At 32.5% G+C, this 20,900-nt stretch overlaps 4 protein-coding genes across 7 annotated transcripts; 1 reads left to right on the top strand and 3 right to left on the bottom strand.

Annotated features, from left to right (window-relative positions):
- Window positions 1-41: 41 nt before the first annotated feature.
- Rpi (Ribose-5-phosphate isomerase) lies at window positions 42-3,459 on the bottom strand. The gene is made up of 7 exons (XM_074139843.1): window positions 3,304-3,459; window positions 3,173-3,233; window positions 2,547-2,662; window positions 935-1,068; window positions 710-851; window positions 278-380; window positions 42-179 (listed from the first exon to the last, which is right to left on the bottom strand). Exons 1-7 carry the CDS (start codon window positions 3,457-3,459, stop codon window positions 88-90), a joined length of 804 nt encoding a protein of 267 aa, XP_073995944.1. The 3' UTR covers window positions 42-87.
- Window positions 3,460-3,671: 212 nt separating this feature from the next.
- LOC141460148 (chromosome transmission fidelity protein 8 homolog) lies at window positions 3,672-5,453 on the top strand. 2 transcript variants are annotated; one of them, XM_074139847.1, is made up of 4 exons: window positions 3,672-3,809; window positions 3,879-3,990; window positions 4,066-4,298; window positions 4,632-5,453. In XM_074139847.1, exons 1-3 carry the CDS (start codon window positions 3,790-3,792, stop codon window positions 4,276-4,278), a joined length of 345 nt encoding a protein of 114 aa, XP_073995948.1. In that variant the 5' UTR covers window positions 3,672-3,789; the 3' UTR covers window positions 4,279-4,298; window positions 4,632-5,453. The 2 variants fall into 2 exon arrangements, with proteins under 2 accessions (XP_073995948.1, XP_073995947.1); XM_074139846.1 differs by lacking the exon at window positions 4,632-5,453 and having other exon boundaries at window positions 4,066-4,343.
- On the bottom strand, window positions 4,604-9,038 carry U4-U6-60K (U4-U6 small nuclear riboprotein factor 60K). The gene is made up of 10 exons (XM_074139826.1): window positions 8,906-9,038; window positions 8,598-8,820; window positions 8,315-8,519; window positions 8,045-8,172; window positions 7,761-7,965; window positions 6,491-6,667; window positions 5,314-5,529; window positions 5,127-5,234; window positions 4,885-5,053; window positions 4,604-4,804 (listed from the first exon to the last, which is right to left on the bottom strand). Exons 2-10 carry the CDS (start codon window positions 8,791-8,793, stop codon window positions 4,649-4,651), a joined length of 1,560 nt encoding a protein of 519 aa, XP_073995927.1. The 5' UTR covers window positions 8,794-8,820; window positions 8,906-9,038; the 3' UTR covers window positions 4,604-4,648.
- Window positions 9,039-11,344: 2,306 nt separating this feature from the next.
- LOC141460140 (APOBEC1 complementation factor-like) lies at window positions 11,345-20,691 on the bottom strand. 3 transcript variants are annotated; one of them, XM_074139832.1, is made up of 12 exons: window positions 20,541-20,691; window positions 19,347-19,591; window positions 15,197-15,623; window positions 14,941-15,118; window positions 14,767-14,858; window positions 13,273-13,361; window positions 13,126-13,199; window positions 12,907-12,954; window positions 12,632-12,674; window positions 12,176-12,266; window positions 11,992-12,093; window positions 11,345-11,690 (listed from the first exon to the last, which is right to left on the bottom strand). In XM_074139832.1, exons 2-12 carry the CDS (start codon window positions 19,550-19,552, stop codon window positions 11,550-11,552), a joined length of 1,491 nt encoding a protein of 496 aa, XP_073995933.1. In that variant the 5' UTR covers window positions 19,553-19,591; window positions 20,541-20,691; the 3' UTR covers window positions 11,345-11,549. The 3 variants fall into 3 exon arrangements, with proteins under 3 accessions (XP_073995933.1, XP_073995932.1, XP_073995934.1); XM_074139831.1 differs by lacking the exon at window positions 20,541-20,691 and adding an exon at window positions 20,069-20,287; XM_074139833.1 differs by lacking the exon at window positions 20,541-20,691 and adding an exon at window positions 20,069-20,283 and having other exon boundaries at window positions 14,785-14,858.
- Between the last annotated feature and the right edge of the window lie 209 nt (window positions 20,692-20,900).

Genomic DNA, 20,900 nt, shown 5'->3' with positions numbered 1-20,900 from the left:
AAGGTTAAGGAAAAATATAATTCAATTACAATTACAGGAAGTATATTTTGATTCCTTAAATGAGGCCAATTTATTCAGTTCAGTAAATTATTTTGATTTTACAATTTTAACAGAACCATCCTTTTGTCCGAAATATACAGCGTCTACCATATTGACAAACAACCCTGTCTCTACAACGCCTGAAGAAATTAGTTATTACATAATTAGTTCATTAACATTATATATATTTATATATATATATATAAGTATAAAACAGTTATATATATTTGCAACCTACCAGGTATCATTTTTATTTTGGTATTAACTTTCTCCCAATCTTGGATACCTTCTGGGAACTTCCAGTCTAAAACAAAGTTTCCGTTGTCGGTTATTACGGGACCCTTAAAAAAAAAAAAAAATCGATTAATTTAAATTATGGATGTTAACAATAAAAATAAATTCGTAAGAAAGAGGAATAAACATTTTACAGACATTTTTTTGGATTGGGACCTACCATGCTTATAATTAAGTATATAAGTTCAAATAAAGAAAAAGAGTGATTAATTCTATTAATATTTATATAAAATGAAAACAAAGTGTTACAAATATATATACTATATTTTTAAAAGTTGAGCCATAATTGTTCTTTAAGATTATTATAAAGAAAAATCTATCAATCAGTTAAATTTTGTGTTTAAACGTAAAAAAAAATAAAGTTAATTTTTCATACCGCTTTCATTTTTCCCATTCGTAGATTAATCGAACCGCCTAATAAGGATACAATCTTTTTCTCTACAGCAACTCTGGCAAATGGAATAATCTCTATGGGTACACCTTTCACATAATTCTCACCTAATTGTTTAGAATCTTTCCTTAAAAATAAAGAAAGCGTTAAACATTTTTAGTAATCATTGACTAATATTTAAACAAAAAAAATAAAAGAAATAAAAATTACGTATAATCAGCAATGATGACCACTTTCTTGGAATTATAAGCAATAATTTTTTCTTGGGTTTGACAAGCTCCTCCTCCTTTAATAAGCGTCAATTTGCAGTCTACCTCATCTGCTCCATCTATGACACAATCAAGCTGAGAAAATACAGCAAAATTAATTCTTTAAATCTCAAAATCAGAAAAAATTATCTTGGAAAAATTGAAGAAAGCATCAATACAGTTTTTATTCAACATTTTTAAAATATTCTTAAGACTCTCTCGCAGTACACAGTAAAATCACTCCCTCGTAGGTATTTGTGGATAAATCGATAGAACTTACACGACTTCCCGAAATACGAGGCGTGTTTTCTAAGTCCCGTTTTGAAATATAAGAAAACACGTTCTTAACAATTTTATTTTTACATGAAAGCATATACCTTTTTTTTCTAAATAACTGCCACCATATTAGGGCACGTGTCACAATGTACAACCAGTTTTTGAATCCCATCCTCTCAGAAATCTTCCGCCTGTTTGGACAACCACTGCAACACAGTCGTTTTGACTTCATCATCGTCGTTGTGGCGTTGCCACCCAAATGCATCTTCAAATGCAGAAACAGGAGTCAATTTGCATTAGATCGTGACTGTATAGCCCAATTCGTTCTACATCATGAACATTCATGCGTCCATCTTTAAAAGCCCTAACCCATTCCCGGAACCATTCCACTGTTCATAATGTTTCCTCCATAAAGTACGCTGATCTCGCTAGGAAGTTTGGCCGCTTTTACACCTTCAGCATAAAGAAAACGAATCACAGCGCTTACTTCTCAGTCGGAGGAAGCATTTTAAAAACTTACAAACGTAAACACGATCGAATGTTTCATGAATAGCATCTGATTTTTTCCTGACGTCTGTCCACAGTGCGAATGCGCCAAATACCGACCGCAACACTGCAGCGGCCGAATTTCAAAACGGTACTTATTCAAAAAACGCCCTTGTAATGCAGGGATTACCCGCTCATTCCATAGAGATATGGTGATATAAGGAGTATGGTGAAAATGCAGATTAAGCCCCTAACACCCACATACGATCACATACCTTTTTAAGTGTCGTTGCTAGGATAAAAAGACGAGTAATATTGTATTTTCTGTTTGAAAACTTATTTCTATTTTTTGTTTAAATGAAAATATTAAAAGACATGTTTATTCAAACTTTACGACATTACAAAAAGGTTACTAATAATAAAACATAATAGGGCGCCAAACCCCCCTGCTACCTACACCTATCCATTTTTGGCCCCCAAGTCTCCCTGTACGCTCACTGGGCTTTTTTTTACCAACGAAATCAACCAAACACCCCTTTCTACTGTACTCGTACCTACACTATTTCTGTATGGATTCGTCTTTTACATCACTCAATTTAACAATCCTAAAAAAAAAAACGAGAAGAATTGACATTCTTATAATGGCAAGTCGAGGGAATATATGGATTGTAGTAGCAAATAGAAGAGAAATAAAATAAACAGTTTACAGAGAAATACCAAATTGTTTCAATGCCTTAAGGATACCCACCAACACCAGATGACAATTTAAAATAAATTAAGAATAAAAAATGTTTTCTTTATCGCAAACTTACTTCAGTACATTCATCCAAGTTTCTTAATACTAGGTTGTTTTTAACGATCAGCATTTGAGCTTGAAACGAAGTTGGTACACAGACTATTTGTAAGTTTTCTTTTATTACTTTCTCAGCTGCAACCAAAAATATGAAACTGTAAAAAGCCATTTTGAGTGCTTATATTATAGAGGACTGTTATCTATTTATTCGTGACATTAATCCAAAGGAAACAAAGATTATTGCCATTTTCTGCCATAATTTTTGAATTTGTACAATGCTTTCGCCAAGAGATCTATTATCTGAGCTTACACTTATGAACTATTTACAATATGTGTGTTTGCCTCAATAGTTCGAGTCTTCTTACCTAACTATTGAGTATCAGAAACAAACTATGTAAAATACAAACATATGTTTATATTGTTGCACCGACGTCTATGGCCTACTATTCATTTTTTCTTTTCTCATACAAGAGGTGGAAGATACATATGTATTTATATTATGTACAAGACGTGTATATATATAAGATTGACGTTAGTAATCATCATTCTTCCCTTTAAGTGCTCACACTAACAAACCTCAATTTTTTTTTTAATTTTAAATTTAAAGTTTAAATTTTGAGTATATCACTTGGTAAAAAAAGTTACCTAATCTATCAACTGCGAAAACAATTGTTGATCCACTTCCAATGCCCAGTACCATGTTCCCCTGCAATTAGCTACTATTAAATAATATTTTGCACTTTTTAAAAAAAGAACAAAATAATGAATATTATTACCTTCACGTATTCATCTACAGCTTGATGAGCTGCTTTTCTCTTTGCAATTTCTATTGGATTTAAACACTCTCCGGACATTTTAGTAGTGATACCACGCACAAAAATGGACAAACAAATTTTACTTGAGTTTAACAAGAAAGAAGACAAAAAGGGCATTCATAAATTATTTATATCTATTACAAAAGGTTATCACTCTATTTGATAAAATGACATTCATTCACTAAAATTGGAGAGATAATGAATAGTTGATACAAAAAAACCTTTATGTACTACTTCGCATTTCCTAGATCATAAACGTTACTTATTACTAACACTACTCACTACTATTAAGCTATACCGTAATGTCAACAAAACTAAAGTAACCTTCACGGCAGCAATGTTTATGGAAACCTTGCGACCTGCTTCTCTTTAATGTGTAGATTGTAGAAGGTTACGGTATTGTATTGAAATCCCGGGAAATCTTTCATGGACTGTTAAAATTTAACAATGACAATACTAGTTAAATTGTAAGTTTATTATTTTTTTTATTTAGCATTATTAAAGGAAATTGAGACAATAATAAATTATTGATCTAGGGATGAAAATTTAGGTACTTGGGGTATAATAGAACTACAAGGAGACCTTAAATCAAGAGTCGACAATTCATTGGAATCACAGTTTGTGGGTGATTTACATTATGGATTTCAAGTTCGTTATTATTTTATTTCATTTTTAAGAATGATCTGGTCAAAACATAGCTTTTACTGTTCATTATATTTTCAGAGCAACGGAATTCCTATTCTAATAATTGGCCATCACATCCTTTATGGTAAATGCGTGACAATGGATAAACCTTTTGCAGTTTTAGAAAAAGTTACAGATGAAAATACTTCTGGAGATAAAAGCACAGAATATCTTGTCAAGGCACTTGTGAAAAAGAAACTACTGTTTAAAATTAGGCCAAAACCTATTATTGCTGCCACCCCAGGCATGTAATGTGTATTAGTAAAGAAATTGTAAGTAAATTATTAAATTTTAATTATATTTATTTTCTTAAAGAATGTATTCTTTTTCTTTATCCCTTGCAAAAAGTGTGATAAGCTGTTCTTTTTGGGGAATGTAAAGTACGTATATACAATTTGTGATTATTAAAAGTTTTCTCTTGAAGCTAGAATTTTTAAAATTATTGTATCTTCAAAAAGAACTCCGAGAATGTTTGAGAGTAAAGCTCATCATTAATTTTGGAATTTTCATTTAGATTCAGTGGCTATCTGTACTATAAGGATTAATAAAAGAAATGTTAAAATATTAATTAACTCAGTTTGTAAAAAACTATTTTTATTTAACAGTTTCATGGAAAAATAAGTTATGCTGGCACTTCTTCAGGTGCCCACAGTTTGAATGTTCTATCATACGAGGCAGTAACTATATATTTTGAATCAGGGGTTACATCTAGACACATAACTTTACCGTCATGACCTGACAAAGTTTTCAACGGTTGCCATGTTTTATTTGACCAAACCTGAAAAAAAAAAAAAAATTCAATCGCTTTAAAAATGTTTTATTTCATGAATAAAAGCAATTTTATTATAAATGATTTACCTTTGCTGTATTATCATAAGATGCTGTAAGAATAAAATCTCCAGTACCTGGTTGATATTTAACATGTGATAAAAGATTGCTATGCGCTGGTATAGTGTACACACAACTTTGCTGTCGTAAATCCCACACTTTGCAACTGTTGTCACCACTAGCCGTTGCTAAGTGATAACTGAAAATATTAAACGTTATTCGCTGTCAATTATTTCGACTTTATAAATAAAAATATAAAAAATTGTACGTACCCATCTGGTGAAAAGTCAATACCAAACACGCTCTTTAAATGGCCTTCCATGAACATTATACATCGCCCAGTTCTTAAATCCCATACACGACCAAAAGCATCTAAACCTCTAAAATTTCGAGTTTAACAATATACTTTAATAATTATCAATCAATCAATTTTTATCAAAATAAAACAAGAGAATTTACCCCGTAGCTGCAATAGATCCGTCACCCTGAAAAGATACACAATACACTGCATTTGAATGCCCTTCCTGATGAAGTACTTCTTGAGCAGATTCTAAATCCCAAAGTCGCCAGGAGTAATCATAGCAACAAGTGGCCAGTAGTCGCCCAGATGGATGGAACCCTAGCCGGGAAACACGATGAGGAGAGTGTCCTTCCACATCAGCTACAGGCTCATCACTGCACAGGTAATTAAAATTGGAAAATTAAAGTATCTGGATTTATCCCTTGACTTCAACCAGCATCGCGAACCAAACCACATTTTCAAAAAATTAATTTAATTAACTTCATGCAAGGACTCACAACAAAATGCATTCGTGAAAATAAACGCGTTGTGAGTCCTCTTCTCACTCTTTCTACGATATACTGATTATTATAGTTTATTTTGTATCTTCACATTTCATTGTAGCTGGATCAATTATTAAAGTATATTTTAGTCGTAGAACAAATGAAGCAATAGTTTGTATTGAAGGCAAATCTTTGGTGGCTTCTTTAAGTTTTTAGGTTCTGCAGTGTATTTGTGAAGAGTGGTATGTATTTACTACTTTTTTCTGAGGGTTCGCTAACCCCTAATAGTTATGCCCACAACTACCTAGCAGGTTGCAAGGCCATTCATGTATATTTAAGTTAGGACACGGCAGAACTTAATGTAGATTGTTTTAGGTCAGATATCTTTAGGGATGCCAGATCACAGACCGTGACTTGTCACCTTCCTTCAAGAGAAAAAATTAGGCATTTAACCAATTAATAGATAGTTTACTAAGAGAATTAATTTGGTAGAATAATAAGGGCTTGCATGAATATATTGTATGCACTATATACGATTTTTCCAATCGATTACATTCACCGAAACCATACTTTGCAAGGTGCATGGTGACGCGACTTGAGTAAAGCATTCCGCACCAACGGAGCATCGTTGAAGTGACTCTTTACAAAGTTAATAAATAAACTTCCGAAACAACTGTCCAAAATAAACTTATATCATTATATCTTGCCTTTTCTTCAACCAGCTCCTAAGCTGGACATTCGCTTTTTTTCCAAGTATTACGGATAACAGAATGTTGGGGCGAAAATCTATAGATATGGGGAAAACATAAGACATATTCAAAAAGGGAATTCAATTTACTAGCTTGGTTCTTACCTGTTTAAACTCCATAATTTCACTGTACCGTCAACAGCTGATGAAGCTAAGGCGCATACTGTACCTTCTTCACCAGCGTTTGGATGAAATACAATGGAACACACATTACAATTATGCCCTCTTAAAACCTTTTTCTCATTACAGTCTGGTACGGACCATATTTTACACAATCCACTCCTGTAATAAAGAGTTATAATCAAACATGATTTAAAGATAAAAACACAAACACATTTTACACATTCGAGATAATAATTATATAAATATATTCTTTTTTCCTCACAATGAAATTCATGCTCAAGTATATTAAATACTGAGGGACAGCCTTATCCTAAATATAATACCCATTAAATGAAACATTTTGATTTTTATTTCCATAATCAACCTGCAAATGTTTTAGTTACAGTCTGCTCTAAGGTAGCGACAAGAGATTCAACACCACCAAGTAAACATCTTTTCGAAAACTTATAGTTCAGTGGATGTGCCCTTTTAACACTCGGATATAGGCAAGAGTTGAGTTTAATGCAGTAATCTCTTAGAAATTCTTAAAAAAATCCACTCTTTCAAGAATATTTCTACAGAAATAGCTGCGTATTTCCTATTAACAAAAGAGAACGAATTCAGTCAAAGATTCAAGTAGATAATTTTGAGTTAAAACTATCCGATTTAAGAGAATTACCCAAAATATAAACAGCAAAATATTTTGACAAAAAGTACTTTGACGTGGGAAGTAAGTTTGGGGAAAGACTGAACGAGTAATGTCAATCCAGCTTTAATCTAAAACGCATCATACTTCTTACTATGACTATGTGCATTTTTTTCTATTAAGCATTTGTATATAAGCAATATATTTTACAAAGAGAAGCGAAAAAAGCTTGAACTAATAAACGTAGGGCCTGCAAGGATAATTAATGTTTAAGACTATTTAGATTAAGCGTACTCTAGCTTCTCCATTTACTAAGCTCATGCATAAAAGAACCCTCAACAAATTTGTAAATATACACTAAACTGTGCTATATGTCCCTTGCTCCTTGGATTGCAAAGGGCTTCGTCCCTCGCAATACTACAAATTGATTACTGTAGTGAGATATTATTAACACCAACATGAAGTCACAGTTGATGTTTTTTTTCTTGCGGCAGTGCAATAAATAGCACCAAAAAGTAATTCTACCTAATGAAGTGCAGAAGTGTGAAGGAAAAAAAAATAGTTTCTATCGAGTTTCTTGATGAAATAATGTAAAGAGAATTAACGGATACATGATAAATCAATTACCAAGATGATGTAGCCAACATTGTTGAGTCTGGACTAAAACAACAATATGATACAGGTCTGGTGTCACCAATTTGACTTGAATAAATTGTCAGTGATGTCAATTTCTTTTGCAATTCTTGTCTCCTAGCTGTCACCGAAGCTTCAGGTTGTGTTAATTCTTCACGAGCTTTTTTCAACCTTGCCCTAGCTCTCGGCAACGAATACCCTAAGTTTAAAAAATAAAGGATCCTTAAACAATAATAAAAATAATCTCAATATAAAATCATAGGAAGGTTTTAACACACTAGCAATCCAGAGTCTGGCTTCCCTCAGAGTTTCTGATCCTTCATGATACCATGTTTCCTGTTCCTTTTCTTGCTTTAACCTTTCTTCTTCTTCCTCCTGTTTCTTTTGTATTGCATCTTCTCCTAATCTTTGAATATATTTTACGAAAATTATTCCTTAGAATATGTAACCATTTTAAAATAAATTTATAGTATGTTTTTTTAATTATTTCTTTACAGAGATAACTTACTGTAGAGATAAATAGTCTACAAATAAAATATTCACAATACCTAGCTAAAAGATCTCTCAATCTGGATCTTCGTTCGAGAGGTCCTTCACCAAACAAGCATATAGGTTCCCCTAATTGCCTTAAGTTCTGTCTTACTTCATTATCATCCGTAGATACATTTACTTGTCTAGCTTTCTTTCTTCGTTCAAATTCATCTAGTAAAGCCTGTTTATCCTTGGACATCTCTTCCTCCAGCTCCATGTACTCTAAAATTTATTCGAAGCTTGATCTAATATCTTTAATTAGAAAAATAATAACTTTATTTTTTCTAAACATTCTTTTACCATCGGAAACGTGAAGGTTTCCAAGTTCATTCTTTCCTAACTTGTCAGCATCTTCAACTGCATTTTCCTCTCCAGCTGCCGCCGCTGCCACTGTTGACACCAAAGCATTTAAACGTTCTTTTTCCTGTTCTTCAAGTGAGCCATAATGGATAGTTTTCTGCTTCTTTATATATAAAAGGTCTTCGTCGTCAGACATATTTGTAAATTTGTCCAAAAGAAATTTCTGAAATGGAAGTAATTAAAAAATTGCTGCTTATTCAAATTGTTACATGATAAAATGAGCACTTGTTATATTTAATTCCACTTACCTTAAATCACAGTTTAGAGCAACAATTGATTTAATATGAATAACAATTGCACCGGCGTACCGTATACATACAAGCAGTAAAGAAGGTTAAAAGGCGGCTAGAGAAGAGAAGGTTGTGTTAGCTATTACAAAATTTCACCACTAGATTTCATTGCTGCGCGATTATTATGCCGCTTTATTATGCGAATGTTTTGAGAACTATGTAAGTATATTTTTCTATCAATATGCGCGATGAATCTACGTACAATTGATTAGTTGCTCGACAACCAAAGCATCACATCAATGCAATTTCTTGAACAGAAATTGGAAAAAGAAGCTAGCACTTCAGATCTTCAGAACTCTTCTTGCTCTTGATCTTTAAGCATCAGGAAGCAATCTTTCTTTTTGGTCACAACGTTATAATTGTAATAAAAGAATGTTTTCTCTGTCGAATCATTGGGACACAACAAAACCTGCTGCATTTACACGCACAATACTCATTCCATTTTTGTTTTTAGTCTGTGCCTCCTTCTTAACTACTTTTGTTAGTTTGCCCAGTTTTTTTTTACCGTAGTACGTTATCAAGTTCTCATAATTCGAAAACAGAAGTGTATTTAGATTGGAGTAGTATGAACTTGGGTCTAGTTGTCCAATAGAATTGTTAATCTTGACCCCTACTACCAGAATCTCATTTATCATTTAGGAATTTCTTATAAATTAGATGAATTTTGGAACATCCTTTTAGAAATAGTTTAAAAGGAAAACTAGAACCAAATAGCCTAAGGAAATCTTAATACATACAAAGTCTAGAGTTGCCAAATCCTAAAATTTTAAAAAAGTTATATTTTTGAAACATTTTTTTAAGAAAATTCAATTAAACGCACAGGTAGGAGGATTAGAAGCCTTTAATTTAAAGTGTTTAGTGTAATTTGCCCTGAGTAGCCGCTTATTTACCATTAAGGAGTGTAAAGATGTACCATTTGGCGCCGCGCGAATTCAAATAGGTTCTTTCCGTCCTTCGGTCATCTGCCTGTATCTTTGCTTAATGCTATGCATGTCTCACGATGCTCTAAGACTATTTGAGCACAATGATATCGGTAACGGTTTCAATCCTGAACAAATCTGCCTTCATGTAGTCATGTCCTACGGCTTAAGACTGCTAGGAGCAGTCCTTCTGTGGGTCCCCTGTTATTGAGGAACTATGACTTAATCCATTTCCTTTTAAAACTCATGCTAGCTTCAGATAGTCTCTCCATATTGGTAGTCACGTGGATGAGGTTTCAAAAAAATATTCGACAACAGGTTGGACCATATAGCACCTTTGTGTTTTTAATGTGCCCTCTTGTGCAGGTATAACATACATTACAAAGTAACCTTACAACCGTCTTCAGACGGTTCTTGGAGTTTTTGTTTATGACATTTTCATGACTACTAGTTCAGTAGACTGAAAATCCAGCAACTCGCATAAGTTACGGGGGTCATTATCGTCAGCCTAGAAGTGCGTTTACTATACTAGGTTTCAATTCTGAAAGGGAATTCGGACTATTTTTATAGCTTTTATTCCAAATTATTAGCAATACTTCAATTTCCGGCACCACGGTAGCTGAGCGGTTAGTGTTGAGGCCCGCAAAGCTAGGAAGAATTGTGGTGCTGGTTTCGATTCCCGGTCTAGGCCTTGGATTTCATAAATGGTTAATATGAGAATTTAATTGCAAAGTATGCATGCTAGTTGCCTCCGTCCACGACTCCTAATTACATTTGGTAGTTGGACTAAAACCCGCCTAAAAAAGATAGGCATTACTTTATCTTTTCCTTTGTGAGCAGAGCAGAGAAAATAAGCCATTTTAGAAGAGCTTCAGGAGGTCTGTTAATATTAGTTAATTAGAACTATTTTGAAGAAGCACAGTTAATATTTATATACAGTAACTTACTAAAGTAACAAAATAAATTGTTGATATTATATTCAATATCCTGTGTTTCAAGAGAACTCGTCGAAGTAAACGGCAAAAACACAAAAATATTAATTTTGCTAGCAGTAATAAAGGGAAAAACTAAATGAATAAAATTTATTAACACCTACATATATTGACCTAGTCGGTCTTACTACAAACTTGTATCTTTGCACGCAAAAACCATCAGTCAAATAAAAAATAAATTTAAATTTGTAGTTAAAAGCCTCAAGTATAGGAAACTTTTATGCTTTCAATTTACTGAAGTATTCTTACTTCTTTAAATGTTTTCATATTTATTCGATTTCTTCTTCGTTATTAGTTTCAGAGCACGATATTGTTTCATTCTTAAATGAGAATTAAGATGTATTATGTATTTTTATTTACTTTATTTATAATATAAGATCATGTAATATGTAGCTTGCATTTATAATTTTTATTTTCAAAATTGCAGAAATCGAAGAAAAAAATGGCGAAGAAAAAACATTAATTAATAAAGAATACCAGAATTTGTTAGTAGCTATGCTAAATAAAATAAAGACCCCAAACAAACGATTCAAACATTTTTTTTATTCAGAAACTTTTCTTAATTCATCCATGACATACATGACAAAAAGTAATGAACATTTTAATATTTCAAGAAAACTGATAAGTAAAAATGAAAATCTCATTAAATCTGAAAAATAACGTATATTGCAAAATACAAATCAAAACATATCATTCCGAAAACTGATTCCCTAGATAAGAGCGTACGAATGCTTGTGCTGCAGCATTCTTTGCATCATCTTGTGTATTGAATGGAGTATGGCATAAATTGTAATAGCTTGTGGCACCCCCTTCGCCGTGATGTATATGAATCTACAAAAGAAGTCAATTATATATTATAACGAAACTTAATAATTACAATAGATAAGACCGGCTGTGTAAGTCTAAACATAAAAAAATATATGGTATTTTTGAATATGAAACAAACACCAAGATTTTGGTATTTCGATTTAAACGAGAGGTTATAAGCGAAGACCAGTAAATTAGGTTCATGAATAAACTAATTTTGATAGAAGTTTTTTTTTTTAATGTTTTATGATTAATTCTATAACTTGAAAGACAAGATTTGGAAAGAACCTAAAAAAATTGAATGCCACTAAGAAAAATAACGTACCGTAGCAAAGTATTGTTGAAATGCTCTGTCACGAGACGGGCACAACCAAACTTTAAATTCTACAGTGCCCCAACCGAAGTGATTATATAGCTTTTGTAAAGCCTGAAACAAAAAAGGTTCAAATATATTCATTTCAAACTTACTGAAATGATTAACACTTATTATCTATCAAAAGACTACTTACGGTGGCCGGAGAAAATATGGAAAAATATAATACCATAACTTTTGGAATATTTAAAGTGTCGTGACGAGGATGATGGAGACTATTGTCGTATCTGTAAAAATAAAAAAAGAGAACGAGTTATTTTTGCTAATTAATGAATATAAATAATATTTATGATAAAAACTGACAATTAAACTAGAAAAAGGGGCATAAAAGTAATATTTATCGAAAGCTACATATTTCTCAAGATTTCAGGCTCTATTCCAAAGAAAAACCTGGTCTGATGGGAGCTATTCATCATATTAGTCAGTGCAAGTTTAATTAAACTGAACTTCAATATATTTGAACATAAAACATTAAAAGAGAGTAATAAGAGATTCGCCGACGAACCTACAAACGTTATTATTCAACTCAATACAGACATTTAATGCTTAATTCATCTCAAAAAAACAAAACAGGCATTAATAGATTACTAACTTCTTTGTCAATTTCTTTCCTCGATTTGGAGAAGAATGCGAGCCTGTAAAAATAATATAATAAATACATAATTTTTATTATATTAACTTTACTAACATTAATGTGCTTAATAGAGAAATAGATTATTGACAGCTTATTTGAGAGTTATGTTTACCAAAAACTAGAAGTAAAATAAACAAAGTTCGTAAGATATTCATTGATTATTTAATATTCATATTTTAATATATTTTTATACAGGAAGGTTTTTTCGGCGTTAAGGATGAAGAAGAATTTACCTGAAAGATAACTGCTGGGTCCAGTTAGTTCATTATAAGAATCGGTTCCTTTAAAAAAACAAAAACAAAATTATATATATAAATTAGGGAAGTAATTTTGAATGGCTTTAACAACTGAGGTTGTAACCATAGGTTTACCAAATTCTATGAATTTCTGTAAAATTAAAAAACACAAAAAAACAAACTGAAATTCAAAACATATAAAATGAATTGTAATACTTGAATTGAAACTAAAAGTAGTCTTCGGTGAAGGTTTTAGAGGTGTGCTACTAAAATATGGTTGCATGTAGGATCTGAAATTAAAATTTTCAACTTAATCTGATGTATTAATTAGAATTTAATAGTTTGATTCATTAAAACACTTACTCATGATCAGAATTTAGGAAAGAATTGTTAGTAGCTGATAAATCATTCTGATTAAATTCAATGGAGACTTTTTTATCTTTCTTAGAGCTCTAAAACACAGAATATGTGATTTCAATAAAGAATACATAACATTGGCAGATATTTATTTGACACATTTTTTTTTTGATAGATCATTGTTTAAAGGAATGATAAAATTAAAAAGCTGAAATCATTTTTTTCGTCACTTTCATTTTGCTACTTATTGGTAAGGAAATTATTTTTTTTCTTTCTCTTTTTTTTAAATTAATATAAATTATTAGATTAGATTAGATTAAATTAGGGCGGCCTCAAGGCCTACGCCACTGCGACCCCTTTGGATCTATTGTGGCTCCCCGATACAAATTATTAAATAAGAACAGTTTTCCAAAAACAGAACTGAATTTTGGAAATTAAAGAAAAAAAAAAAAAGAGAAAGCAATTAGTTTTTTTAGCGTTGGATGCTAGTGATCAAAACGACAATCTGTTAAAACTCACGATTTCTATTTGTAATTGCCTTTTAGAGGGGTAAAGACAGAAGAAGCTCACTTAAAGGTTACATAAAGCCTACTTTTTTCAGTCCAGCTTAATCGCGAGCAAAGTATACCTAGGCTAAACTCACACAATTATGTTAGAAAGTAAAACGTAGTAGAAAGAGCAGAAATTGCAATTCAGTACTGAAAAATTCTGAAATAGTTGCAATTTGCTGGCAGAACCAATCCTACAGCAATGTCTAGCTTACCTAAGACGTCGAATGGCCTTTGACGAGAAAGACAAAAGAATGAGGAGGGTTGAATATATTTAAGTATGTCGAAAATTCTAAATGAAACTTGAGATTAAAGCCCTCAATTAATTAATGGCTGCCAGTATTGTTCACTGAGTATAAACCTAGGAGATCGCGTTTAAAATCCATACTTCTCCCTGGCCACCCAGAGATGGAACTCCACCATATCTTGCTGGGCAAGATGTACAACCATCCCAGCTTGTGAGTATCCTGTTCATGTAGTTATAAAGCAAAAACTAGATGTCGATGCGCCAGAAAAAAAACAAAATCGCGTTTAAAAGTAGGTTATTAATCTTTGTAGGTGTCGATGAGATCAAATACTGGATTTGTAGGAAGGAAGGCTACATCAGGTGCCAATACAATATGCTCGTTCCTATCTAAGGATACTTAAACTGTATCTACCCTAAAATGAAATAACAAGCATGCGAATTTTCTAATGCGTAATGTGCAAACCTTTAGTACTCTCCATAAGTTAATTCTTTAGTATTTAACACATTTGTTATTTAAAACAGTCATGTTTAGTAGTAATGTTATTTCAAGTTTTGACATATGAAGGAAATAAAATTTTTAGCGTACAAGAAATAAAAACAAACAAAATAGGCATCTACTTCTTTAATAAGAAGTGCAAGAGACTTATAGGAGTCAGTCAATCAGTACGTGCTTAAGAGAAAACTTAAGAGAAAAGAGCGAATTACCTCCAAAATTTTATTTACCTTCCCTACTTTTTCTAAGGCATAAGCTGGCTTAGCCCATGTAGCAAATATTTCTGCGCCATCTAGTCTGATTCCTAAAATAATAAAATCAATGTATACATTTGCCAGCACATAATTCAAAAGAAATATACCAGAAATGCAAAATGATGAACTTACCATTTAAAGTGGTAATACATTTAGTTGCAGCATCACGATTCGAAAAATGTACAAATGCAAAATCTCTAACCTTCCGAATACGTAATATTTCACAGGATTTAACATATTTTAGCAATATTTCACGCAAAGTCGCTTCGGATGTTTTTAACATTAAATTTCTTAAGTACATTACAGTGACCTGAAATAAGAATAAAAAATAATAATCCATTGTTTTCATATTACCGTTATTTTTAAAAATAATATTTAATAAACTTACCGACTTCATCACTTCTTCATCAACATCCTCTTCAGGGATTGCCCAATCGATTACAATATCAGGCCATTCAGGTATGCCGGTAGTAAAGAATCTTCGCCTAGCTAAACAGGCAGCTCTATGATTTTCGTATTCAACAAAACAGAATCCACGATTTTGTGTTTTATCAGAAAGTGAATAATAAATGAATATCTGTTTAATATCATCAGTGTATAATCTTAAAACGTTTTCAACTTGTTCCCTGCTTAATGTCTTGGGTAAATGGCCGACAAATAGACGACAATTATCAACAGATTTTGTCACATGTAATTTCTTCTGAGGTTGTATTTCATAACCATCCAGTTTTTTAATAGCTAGTTTAGCTTCAGCAACTGTGCTATACTGTACAAAGGCAAAGCCACGATTATTACCAGAAAAATCCACCATTAACCTGAAATAATAACATATTTTTAATATATTTCTCTTTTAACAGTTATTTTTTATAAAATTATAAATTAAAATGGAAGGCGGTTTACTTGATAAAATATTAAGTACAAAACAACTAAATAAATATCCAAACAACTTTTTCATTTTCAGTTTAATGCGCCCCTACAACTTACGATTCAAGTAGATAACGATTGCCAAACTTTTAATTTATATTAATTCATTCATTGAGAACAAGAAAATACTGAAACATTTATGAAAGTGTCTAACCTAATGTACATTACTTCAAATAATAATAACTGATCGGTAAACACGGACTAGGACATCAGCCAATAGCGTAGACTATATCTTGGCTAGACGGGACCTTCTCAGAAAGTTGAGAGGCCTCATTAAATTAGTGAATCATTGCAGAACTTGAAAAGCATCTTTGAGAATTTATTATGAACATCTGAGTCTCCCGATTAGAATGAATTAAAGTACTTTAAATTTATAGGCTACATCACGTTTAGATATGATTTGTGTAACTGATTGGAAGAATGATTGGGTCAAAAAGCAGTTAGGCTTTTATGAACCGGAAATTCCGATTAATAGACACAATATTCTAACAAACCAACAGATTTACGCCTCTAATGAAATAATTGAAACCGCTTCGTCTTGATGAACATATGCTGAAAGAGAAATCGGTTATCTTTGATATCACATGTGTACCATCAAAAATGGCATCAAGGATATTGAAAGATTTAGAAAGTTACAAGTATTTTGCTCCACAAAATAAAAATAAATAAATAATCAAAAAAAATCTTCGGCCGACTCCATGAGAGCTTATTTTATAGGCTTCAAATCACCTTGCCTTTGATGCTGGCTACCAACAACTGAACAGTAACAAGGCAATGAATTTGGGAAAAACCTGATGAAGGATAGTGTGCCAGGTATGAATGAGTGAGTCATAAGGAACTCCTCGCACATTACTATAACTATGCGCATCTTACATTTCAATTAAGTAACAACTTCCACCTATCAATTCAATGGTCGAATTATGGCAGCCCAGTGCCGGAAGGGACTGTACAGGTTATTCAAAATCAGGAGATGGACCTTACTGGAAGTGAGAACATTCATGAGAAGTGCAGGCTAAAACCTGTCCTCAGAGAGTTTACAACACTTGACGGTGGGTTGTTCATTGCTAACCATAAGAATTTATGCAAGTCACAATAATGCGCCTAGATAGTAAATCTACAGAAATGAGCACCATGCAGAAAGTGGAGTGGTATCCTTTGTACAGTGTAAACCATCAGACAATGACTGATAAGAGTAGTTCTCACTAATAAGTCAGATCACTTAAGCTCAAGAGATTTTCTGAAGTTTAAGACTAACTAGACCCAACCTAAGCGGTTTTTAAGTTGCATGAGTCTGAAGACCATGTGAAACAACCCACGTTTTATTTTAGAAATCGCTGAAGATGTCTATTTAAGTAGCGAAAGTGATAATAGGATTTCTGAAAAAACATGTTTATCAATGTCTTACATTAAGAAGAAATTGACTAAATATTGCTACTAAAGACTTCAACAAATTCCTTATAATGGAATCGCAATAAGCACCGTCAAAATACCAATCAAGTTGGTGCAATAAAAGTTAAGGTTCCGTAGTTACGCTCAAGAATGACTAGCAAAAAGTAATCTCCAGTGTTTTGAATCTATTAAATAAATTAGCTCACAGATAATGCAGGATAAGTGCAGCTACAGTGGCAAATGATCTACAGAGAGGATTGGATTGTAACCAACTTCTTAATCAATGTGGATTATGCCTCAAAAAATAAATTTTCTGAACTAATAGAACTAATAGATGAAGGTTTTGGGAAAGATAATAAACTCTCAGAAACACTTGAGACTCTAACAGATGTATGGTAGCAGAAATAACTGATATATGCCAACTAGCTGCGAAAGTATGAGAAGCAGAGACCCGATATTAGATGAAGTTATAAGGAATGAAACGCAATAATAAAAATGAAAAATGACGAACTAGCGAATTATCAACAGCAACCCAGCAAAAAAGAAATGTTAAGGTTCTGGAAGAATATTATGGAAATATCATTTGAGCATGATAGTAATACTTATAGATTCAGTAGACTTATAGAGTCAGTGGCTTATAATGTCCACCCGAAAAAGTAAGGCTTATTGCACCGTGCACGGTAATTGCTACCACATCGTATCGAATGAGGTACATGAAAACGCTGAACAGGTATTCCATATGCCCCCACGGTTTAATAATAAATTATTCAAGAAATAACAATGAAAGACTGCGTGATCATAGACTCCGGGTAAGAGACAGACCGGAGATGACAGGTTAGAATGAGGTTAGTGAAAGCATGAAGCTGAGTGATAAGGGGGCTAATCGAGAAATTCTCTATTTTTTTGTTGAAATTTTCCATCTTTAGGTGAAAATACACACAAATATCGCGTAGAGAACAAATTGAAATGAACCTGGAATAGAGTATCGTTCTGTAACATAACATAACAACGAATCAAGCTTAGTGGACGATTCAGTTTATGGGTTCAAAGACAAGATAAAAAGGAAAGCCCATGAACCGTTTAAAGAGTCAGCAAAATAATTTTCACTACTCAGCACGCTCGCACAATACATGCATACCTTTTTAGCTCATACTACATCTATATAATTCAAGTAGCAATAAAGAAAATGTATTAATTTATTTTTTCGTAAAATGGACCAAACAATGCGGGTTGACAAAAGAAAAATAAAATAATATAATATTTTTTATCTCTCACCTGTCAATTTCAAATAAAGTAAGAAATGAAATCAACTAAAAGGTGAAAAGTAGAAAAACTTAAGTAATGTAAAATTCTTGAATAATTATAAATAAACCATTATGAATCAAAATAAAATAAATTAATGTAATACCTAATTTGTCGGGCAGGTTTTACGTCTAACTACCATTCAGATGTCGGAGACGGAGGCTGACGGCTTTCTACAATACTTACTAAACATTTTCTTTCGTGATATTTAATAAAATCCAAGGCCTAGACCAAGAATCGAACCATTAAGTCGCGTCTCAAAACGATCGGCTACCTTGGTGCCAAAAACAATAAATCTTATCTAAATGAATTGCAAGAGTAGCCAGTTCTAGCTGAGAATACTTACAAGATGAACTGTTAACCTAAATTATTAAATATTAAGGATATTTATTCCCAAACATTATTTTAATGATGTTTTTATCTAAAATATGGAATAAATTACAAAAGGAAAATTTGGTGGGTGAACAAAAAACAGCAGTTGAAGCGAGTTTGGTCAGCAAAACCTTCATATCATTGAGGCAATGCTGGATTGTAAGCTTAACTGGAACCTGATGGTTAGTTCCTACGTAAGCAATACTCTCTATCGTACGAGGCCTGACTCGGATCTCAGCAAGGCAGACGTTTAGTCTTGTATAAGAGGGTGTAAGGGGTCTGAAGCAATACCGTTGGACATCAGACTAGCGCTAGAACTGATAGGTGACTCAGCCATTATTTGCATTTCATCAGCCATGGGGAAGGGGAAGATTCATACTTAATTCAGCTATTAATGTTCTGCATTATAAATCCGTAGGGCTACTTACGGCAAATTTAAGTCAAAAAGAATATATTTCAGTTTATGAATATATTTCTTTTTTAACTTACTTATTATAAAACAACTAAATTGAACAATTACTTAAAAAAAAGTCGGTAAAAACGTATCTTACCTGGAACAATAGATGGTTCCAATTTTGGCAAAAAGAGGAACAAAAGCATTCTCCTTGATATTTCTGGGTAGTCCGCTAATAAATACCTCAGTCCCTCGGGAAGGTGCTTCACCTACCCATCCAACGGGAGGGCCTCCAAATATACGCTGGCCATTTACTTGTATTATCTTTGCTTCATAATCCATCTCGTTTAAAGAGCAATGCATTGTTTTCTTTTTAATTTTTGGGGCAAATCAAATATCAATCTAAAACGTGCAAAAACTGGTTAAAATAATAATGTCAAAATTATACTTCTTTGGTAAACCCAATGCATATCAACTACATGGAATCAGGCAACGAACCTATCTATTCCACATCCTGACATGAAACTGGATTAAAATTAGTTGATGACAAGCCTATTAAATAAACAGGGTCATTCCTGACATGCAGTTCCAGAAAGATTATTGGATAAAGTTTCAATAAGAAGACCAATTTTTTCCCTTCATCAGGGCCCATATTTGTTGCTAAGGATTCAGGTTTCAAGGGCGCAAGATTGGAACTATACCTGGCAGATTTACTTTAATTTGCGCCAATAATGAACTTAATGCCTTTTTTCCAAGGGGATGACGAAAAATCAACTGGGGTCAAAGTTCACGCGAGCTTTATTTGAACGTAATGCATGGAAAGATTCATGTGATTTCGAATAACTTGTAAACTTCGCAAAATAGAACAGAAGTACTTACAATATGTTAAGTAATCACAACTGGCTTTAATTGATAACAATTCGTTGTAGGATGATGGGGTTACAGTTAAACGACGTTGATTTTGTTCACTTAATGGTGATAGGACACATTCTCGTAGACAAAATGGAGGGACTTAAATACCCATACCAGATTCTTCATGAAAGAGTATAATTTTCCAATCTATGGCTTCTCATTTCCCATAAAAGCTTTTCCAATTTTTTTTATTACACATATATCAGAGTGCCGAACAATAATCGAACATAATTAATTACAGAAGGATTTAAGAATTAAAGAAGCAGAATGACTTGCGTGATAAACAGGATGCGGTAGTTACAAATTCAAAATATAGGTAACCATAAAAAAAATCTAACATACATAGATTAAGATTAAAGTTATTGAAAAAATTTTAATCTAGGTGTTAAAAAAAAACTAAAATTACTAATGAAAATCACTGATTTAAGTATTTCTTTACCTTTTGTTCTGATGATAACACTCATAATAATTGTTCGAAGTAGATGTATTGTGACTTACACCCGGACAATGTATGGACTGAAAAGAGGAAAATCTTGAAGTAATCCTTTTTGGCCTGCTTTGCCCCATTTTGCCATGTGTGGGTTCTAGTTCTTGTGTTTGCAGGTAGAAAAGTGTTTGTATATGTTGCGATAATAAAATATACAAACTATATTAAAATAGGAACATTGCTAATGTATTAATTTATTTGAATAATAACATGGCGCTTACTTACCTGTAAAATTTCTATTGGATTAAAAATTCTGAATAAGCAACGATTTTTTTGGCGAGGTCGTTTCAAATTTTTAAAATTAAGTTTTCT

The sequence above is a fragment of the Rhodnius prolixus genome, unplaced genomic scaffold (assembly GCF_049639745.1).
Source record: "Rhodnius prolixus isolate KJV_2025 unplaced genomic scaffold, Rpr scaffold_6, whole genome shotgun sequence".
Lineage (NCBI taxonomy): Eukaryota > Metazoa > Arthropoda > Insecta > Hemiptera > Reduviidae > Rhodnius > Rhodnius prolixus.
The sequence above is the reverse complement of the archived record's forward strand: the minus strand, read 5'-3'. Positions and strand labels throughout refer to the sequence as shown.